Below are 8,375 nucleotides of genomic sequence, written 5' to 3' on the forward strand. Positions count from 1 at the left end.
ACAGCCCGACCGACGTGGCCGCACAGAGTCTCGATTACGTTAAAATCCTGGGAGATAGGTGGCCAGGATACTATGGTAAATTTGTCGTGGTACTTTTCGAACCACCAATATACACCGCGAGATGTGTGACACATTGATTGTCCTGCTCGTAAACGCCATAGTGCCGAAGAAAAACAAACGGAATGTTTCCAAAGAATCGATAAATACCTGTATTGATCCATTGTGCATCCCAGAATGACGAGATCACCCAGGAAATTTCACGGCAACATTCCCTAGAGGATAACGTTCCATCCTCCGGCCTGGAACCTTGTGACGATTGTTGCAGGATATTTGCTTTCAGACGTTACACGCTGTACATGCCAATGGCCCTCTGTCGTCTAAACAGGCCACCCCTTTCAGTGGAACTCCACATGCGGTTCTGGGAGTTCAAATTAAAGCCCTCATCGCCAATGAACAGCAGTCAGCATGGGTGCATGAACGAGGGGTCTCCTGCGAACGGTCGTTGTGTAGAAAGTATTGGTAGGTCCTTGATTTATTGTAGTAGTAATCTGCTCAACATTTCCACATCTATTCTCCCATACACAACTTTCACTCCCGTCCTTCAGTCCTGTCATCAATGGCCTGTAGGGCACCACAGTTGCTTTAGCGCCCATTTTGGATAGCACCATTTTATCATACACCGTATACTTAAATGAAAGAGGCTCGTGAACAGTTTAAAATATTAGACGTTTCAGTAATGCTTCCACCTCTTAACCGAAACTCAATGATCAGCACTTTAGGACGACAGATAAATAAGACCGTTTCCGAATTACAAGAGCAATTACACTGTTTTTCGCGTCCCACGACACGCTTTATATACCATTCACTGCTGATGCTGCGACCTTCAACTTATGAGTTGTTATTGCACGTTCACTTTGAATATAGGCAGTGGTGCCATGAATGTGACTTGACCGTGTAAAACCAGTTAACTTGACTATGGACGGAGCACTCACTACTCAAACTTACAAGAACCTGAGACAAACACTTTTGAAACACACAACGAAGAAAAGACCTCTTAATGGAAGAAACAGTGTGTTGAAAATAAAAATATATCAGAAATACCAACACCTCTTGCATAAAACATGTAACAACCATCACCTAAGCAAAACATGAACTCCACAGTTAAAGACAAAGCAACTATGGGCAACCACCACGAGATATTAGCAACCATCACAGAAGGAGGAGGATGACATTGTAAGACGTGTATATTTCTATTGTCTATTGTCAAACCACAATTATGAAAGATGTTTATATTTTATTAAAAGCATTAAGTAGGAATAATTGATATTTGTCATGTTGGAAATAATTGTGGTAGCAGGAATGTCTGCACCAAAGTATTGTTAGCAAGAGAGACAGCACACTGATATAGTTTTAAAAAGGGCGGGAGAGACAGCGTATGGATACATTTTAGGAAAAGAGCGGGAAAGGCCGCGCATTGATAAATTTTGTAATGGTGGCAGGGATTGTCTGCACCAGAAAGCATTGTTGGCAGGAGAGACCGCACTTTAGCGCTCGTAGGAAGTCAGTAGTAAGCGAGATGTGAAGCGAGTTGGTAGTAGGTCTGAAGCGAGAGGTTGAGAGGAGCAGTGTGCCTGCCAGCCACCAGTTATGATTTACAAGAGACTATAAACGGATGTACAGAGACATCAACTAACTATTATAATAAGAGGAACTAATATTATTGAATTATTTTCTTTGCGAAACTCCAGACTACTGAAGGTATGTTTTCGCAATGCTAGTTGTAAGATTATTGTAAAACGTAAGTCCCATTTGAGCATTTGTAAAATTACCAACAGTAAATATTTGAAGCGTTTTCAGAATATAATTAATTTTTGCCAGCAATGTTGCATTACTGATTGTAATCCATCCCAAAAACCATCAACGTAAAACTTTGAACAAATTTTATTGTTGTCAAGAAAAAGTGTAACTATGAATTACGAAACTTCAGTTAAATTAATTAAAGAATAAAGTCAGCTTTGCTATTAAAGAATAACGTCAGCTTTGGTAATAGATACAGCTACTTATTATGACAGCCCACCAGCAGTTAATAGAGTATAGTAAACCAGAGTAAGTATATTCATGTCGCAGTTCGATGTAGCAGTCAGATGGCGATCCAGTAACAGTAAAAAAGGTAAGGAACAGTTTTGGGTTATTGCAGATGACTGAGGACCACGACGAAGACACATTCTATGTTTCGTCGAAATAATCAGAAAATCACTTTTAATAAGCAGCAATCAAATTTGTATGCGAAGATTGAGAAAGAGAATAACTTTCGAAGGGTAGATTTCATTTGTTATTATTAAGCAAGAGATAGAAATCCTAAGAAAAGGTTTCATAGGTTATTGTAGAAGGGAAGATTCAGTAAAAAAAAAGAGATTGGAGGAGATGGGAAGGTTTCAACCTCTAAAACGAAGAAACGGTGTGTTGAAAATAAAAAATATAAGAAATACCAACAACCCTTGTACGTATAACACATGCATTAACCATCACCTAAGAAAAACACAAACCCCGCAGTTAAGGACACAACAACTATTCATAACCATTACGAGATATTTGTATTCATCATATAAGGAAGAAGATAACCTCTTAAAAGAAGAAACAGTGTGTCGAAAATTGAAACATATTAGAAAAACCAATAGCTCTCGTATAAAATATGTAAAAATCATCACCTAAGAAAAACACGAACCCCACAGTTAAGGAGAAAACAACTATGCATAAACAGTATGAGATATTTTTATTCATCACACAAGGGAGAAGATAACCTCTTAATGGAAGAAATAGGGTGTCGAAAACTGAAACAAATCAGAAATTCCCACAGGTGATGTACAAAATATGCAGCAATCTTCACCTAAGAAAACAGAAACTCCAAACTTAAGAACAAAACAAGTATGCACCACGAATACGAGATACTGATAACCATCACTCAAGGAAGAATATGACCTCTTAAAGAAAGGAACAGTGAGTTGAAAATAATAGCATATCTGAAATACCAACAGCTCATGTAGAATTTATCCAACAACCATTACCTAAGAAAAACACGAACTCCATACTTAAAGTCAAAACAACTATGCACAACAATTACAAGATATTGGTAACCATCACAGAAGGAAGAAGGTGATCTCTTAAAGTAGGAAACAGTGTGTCGGAAATTAAAAAATGTAGAAATACCAATGGCCCATGCATAAAACATGCCATAACCATCACCTAAGAAAAACACGAACTCCTCCGTTAAAAACAGAACAACTATTCACAACGATTACGAGATATTAGGAACTATCACACAAGGAAGAAGATGACCTCTCAAAGAACGAAACATTGTGTCGAAAAGAAAAACGTATCAGAAATACGAATAGCTCATGAACAAAAAATGCAACAGCCATCACCTAAGAAAAACACAAATTCACAGTTAAAAACAAAACAACTTCGCATAACCATTACGAGATATTGGTAACCATCACACAAGTAAGAAGATGACGTCTTAAAGACAGAAACAGTGTGTCGAAAATTGAAACATAGCAGAGGTGCCAACAACTCATGCATAAAATTTGCAACGACCATCACCTAACAAAAACACAAACTCCATAAAGATAAAACAGCTATGGACAACCGTTACGAGGTGTTGGTAATTGTCACACAAGGAAGAAGGTGACCTCTTAAAAGAAGAAACGGTGTGTCGAAAATTAAAATTAGAAATACCAACAGCTTATGTAAACAATATGTAACAACCATCACCTAACGAAAGCACGATCTCCACAGTTAAGGTCAAAATAACTATGCACAACCATTAAGAGATATTTTCATTCATTATACAAGGAAGAAGAGGAGCTTTTAAATTAATAAACAGTGTGTCGAAAATTAAACATATCATAAATACCTACAGGACATGTATAAAATATGCAGCAACCTTCACCTAAGACAACAGCAACTCCACAGTGAAGGACAAAAAACTTTGCACAACCATTACGAGATATTGGTAACCATTATACAAGGAAGAAGGTGACCTCTTAAACGGTGCGTCTAAAATACAAACATATCATAAATACCTACAAGTCATGTATAAATTATTCAACAATCATCACCTAAGAAACCACGATCTCCACAGTTAAAGACAAAACAACTGTGGACAACTATTATGAAATAGTGGTAACCATGGATATAAATCCTGAAAGTGACGTGGGAAACATAATACATTACGAGAACATTTTGTCAACATTGCGATTACACCAGCTTGAAAATGGAGACATATACCCAAATGCCTTACATTTACTGCCGCGACTCAGTCATCCGTATGGACATAAAACACGCTACCAACTACTGAGAAACTGGATCGTGTAATCCTCTAAACCCTGAATCTCCTAACTAACAAACACAATCCATGCAATCTCCTGAGAATGACGTGTACATGGGGGGAAGAGGCCTTAAACTTAGAAAAAAATTTACATGGGATTTAGTGACAGCATTTGGGCGCAACTACCTCTACCACAAGCAGACCGCAATAAAGTGCTCTGCATATGCTAGATATCCACTCTAAAGGCCATACAGTTAACTGTCTGAGAAGCACTATGATAATTCAGAAGCTGATGAAGGAAGTACAGGCGATCGTCGTCTCGGTACAGGAACGGCACACGCGTGTTGGTGCAATACCTGGTCTCCTAAGGAACTATATGATAATTACAGGGAGCAAACACACAAAGTAGTGGGTATCACGGTGACATAGATCACACAACTCCGCACAGGACACATTGCAACAATGAAACCACACTGAGATGGGAAACATATGTAATACTCACAGCACTCATACGTCATCACTCATATGCCATTGAACCATTTTCAGACTTACTAAGGAAGTGAGCACGTTTCTCTAGGGGCAAAAGATTACTGATACCGTCGGATATAAACGCCTTCTCTAGCAGCTGACAAGCTGACAGGACAGATACCAGAGGACAAACGATGGCAGACAAAATAAATGAGTGTAGCCTTTTTTGGCTAAGCAAGAGATGACAAGCAACTACATATTGGGGATAAGCAGGAGGTACCAGCAATATATATATCTCTCTCAGGTCACTCATTTTCAAATTTTGTACACTGTGATCACATTACAATAGTCGAACAAACAGCCACTTATCCAGACACACATGCATACACTCAACAACAACGAATGCTCCTAGCAGAGCTAAGTGGCAATTGTTTAGAGAAACGACTGACAACTTCCCGTTACATACCGCCCGTTGTAGTATTGACTACAGAACACAAGTAATAGGTAACGTTGTATTTAGGATCCAAACTGCTGCAATCCCACAAACGAACAATAGACGACAATAGCAACTAACGTGCTCCACAGAGCTGATGACAATAAGAAGGGACTCACGTATGAGGAGATTATACTGTCCAAGAGCAAAGAACCGCAACAAAAAGGACTCATACTGCAAGTGTACCGTGACGCCAAATAACGACACAATAATCAACTAGACGACGAAGAGCCATTGGGACAATTTTGAAGAAACGAATTTACGGAAAAGTATATGGATAGTGCCTTTTAAATTACGAACACAGAGAATAAATATACCAGTGGTACTGTCAACAAGCGATCAGATGGTATTGCTACACAGAACTGGAGATGGTCGTACCTGCAAACCAGCTCCTTCCCAACGATGATCATACACGCAACGAACATCATCACATGGATCTCCGTACATAAATGGACAGTTTTTATGAAAACGATGAAGTGACCAACAAATTTGCTCAGGAATTACTTACGCTGGCAGGTACACAACTTAAACACTGCAAAAACCCGAGCACAGGTGGCGCACACTCAGAAACCTTAAAAAGGCTGCAACAAAGGACCTTAATGACCCAGGACGTACAGGCCCGTTTCCCTTAAAAGATCAGTTCGCTAAGGTGCAAGACTGACTAGAGTCACTCATTCAGCTCCATGGCCTCAATCCTCACCATTGTGCTTACAGGCCACAAAAATCAATAAACGACGCAGTGAATCGAGCATTAGAAGTAAATCAAAACATGCAAGATAAGTATGCTGTAGCAGTATTGACATTGCTGGTACTTTTGATAACCTTTGATGGCCTCCGCTATTAGCAAGTTTCAGAGAGATGCTAGTTCCAACTGCTCTATATATAAGAGTGTACATGATTATGTGGTAGTGGAAGTTTGAGATTTCGTTGCGGATTTTAGTGATTTGTTGCCCGGCTATGAACATTTAGTCCACATTTGATATTGTCTGCGCCGGCCGTGGTGGCCAAGCGGTTAAAGGCGCTACAGTCTGGAACCGCGCGACCGCTACGGTCGCAGGTTCGAATCCTGCCTCGGGCATGGATGTTTGTGATGTCCTTAGGTTAGTTAGGGGGACTGATGACCTTAGAAGTTAAGTCCCATAGTGCTCAGAGCCATTTGAACCATTTTTGATACTGTCTGCGAATGCACTGCTTAATTGTTCTGTGCAGTGTTCAGTTAGTATTGTGTCGATTTACCAGTCAACATCAGGTCAGCATTCAAATACAAATTTATCTGTGTTTATTGGAGAAAATATGGGGTCATTGTTTATCCCATTGTTTATAGTCCACATTATAATCCTACAGATATATTTCTTAGTCTTTACACTTTAAAGATCATTCCCCATTAATAAATTATTTGATTATTTCGCTAATGTAAATGCTCAAAAATACGCTTCAAAAGTTGTCCATATGTCTACATGTTCCTAAACCAACAATGCATAATCGGACCCCTTTTGACCAAGAGAGCCAACAAAAAGAAAAAAAAAAGTATATAAAAAATAAGTTCTTGCTCTTACCCTCTACTGGCTTGGTACCAACTAACTGATATTACCTGCAGATTAAGCACATTTGTTATTGCCAAAGCTGCAGTCAACTTGCAGCTTTCTCAATAAGCAAGTTGTGCAACATTAACGTACCCTTTTTTGTATTTTTAACATTAGTATGTCGTATATTATTAAGAAATAAGAGGTAGTAATGACAAAACTAAACTTTGTTGTGAACAGCACATTACATACAATCCTACAGTAACAAAATAGACGACAGAATAAGCGAAATAAATTTCTAAAACAGGATAAGGTTTAAGTGACCTACAAAAGCTACATTCTCTACCAGTAGGTGTACAGAGATGAAGAAGCACTCTTTAAAATTTATAATCAAACAACTGAAACTAGATAAAACTTACAGTTTTCAATGATATAATCACATTTAAGGCAGTTAAATTTCTGAAAGTGTCTGTTAACATCAGACACATCGTTATTCCAAGACGCCCCAGGAAATGCTTAATATATCACATAGTAAATTGACAACAGCAGCTGTAAGTATCGTAAGGAAATTGTTACCACATTTGTAACGACATTAAGTAACATCATATGATAAATGGTAGATATTGCTTAGTTGCCAAGGATGTGTGACTTCTTCTGAAGAGAGTTGGCAGAATGAATACAAGGCGTCCGATTACGTGTCTGGTGTTCTCTGTGGTGCAGCTTGCTTATGAAAGATCTTTCAGATGGCGCTCGTAGTGCTCGAAATAGGTACCGTCAGGGTCGTACTTGGCCTTCAACTTCTCAAAGACGTCCTTCTTGTTGTCTTTTATGAACTTGACAACCTTATCGACTCTCGCTTTCTGCTTATCACTGCATTTCGAACACTCACTCTGTAAGGCGTCCGGTATGACTCCCTTTAGTTCCTTACCCTCTTGGGTGCATCGTTCGTCACCATCGTCCAGCAGGCAGTCAATGTAATTGTTGAAGAGCCGATCATTGTTGAGGATCTCGTCCAGGTCCACATTGTCGTACTTGGTGGAGTACTTCCCTTCGTCGGCGGAAGTCAGTGGTACCGCAGTGGCGACCACCAGAATGAGCAGAGGAGTGAAGGCCTTCCACATCTCTGCCGGTAGCTGTCAGCGAGCCTGGGTAGGAAGAGCACAAGAGGACTGCAGAAGTCAGCTGCCGGCCTGAGGGGTTCTGCTCCCTTATAAAGGTAGCCGGAGGTGGGTGTAGACACCTCAGTTTCACCTGCTGGCCGAGTTAGCAGGGCCACTCCCGTAATCTTCGTGCATCACATCGCAAAGGAAGACCTTGAGGTGTAGCAGCGTGGCGTTCCCACTAATGATAAGATGTCGTAATCTTCTACCTCTGCTGAACTTTCCTGTCTGGAGAGCATAACTGGCCTTCCTCCCACAAATACTGTTTTCAATGTTACGTTTTCAACTTTTATAACATATATCTAATGCTACTAAATTGGTACGTCAGTGAGATCGTATTCAAAAGACCCGAAAATTCAATTCTTGTGCCTTGATGTCTGATTACTGCATTAAGTGGTGTCCAT

The 8,375-nt window shown here is 39.7% G+C and overlaps 1 protein-coding gene across 1 annotated transcript; it reads right to left on the bottom strand.

Moving 5' to 3' along the window:
• Positions 1 to 7,020: 7,020 nt before the first annotated feature.
• On the bottom strand, positions 7,021 to 7,978 carry LOC124551898 (ejaculatory bulb-specific protein 3-like). Its single transcript, XM_047126476.1, has one exon. The coding sequence runs from the start codon at positions 7,930 to 7,932 to the stop codon at positions 7,537 to 7,539; it is 396 nt and encodes a 131-aa protein (XP_046982432.1). The 5' UTR covers positions 7,933 to 7,978; the 3' UTR covers positions 7,021 to 7,536.
• Between the last annotated feature and the right edge of the window lie 397 nt (positions 7,979 to 8,375).

The sequence above is a fragment of the Schistocerca americana genome, chromosome 1, assembly GCF_021461395.2.
Source record: "Schistocerca americana isolate TAMUIC-IGC-003095 chromosome 1, iqSchAmer2.1, whole genome shotgun sequence".
Taxonomy (NCBI): domain Eukaryota; kingdom Metazoa; phylum Arthropoda; class Insecta; order Orthoptera; family Acrididae; genus Schistocerca; species Schistocerca americana.

What these genes read in the sequence shown, in the direction of transcription:
- LOC124551898 (XM_047126476.1), bottom strand. Translation starts at nt 7,932, where the DNA reads ATGTGGAAGGCCTTCACTCCTCTGCTCATTCTGGTGGTCGCCACTGCG.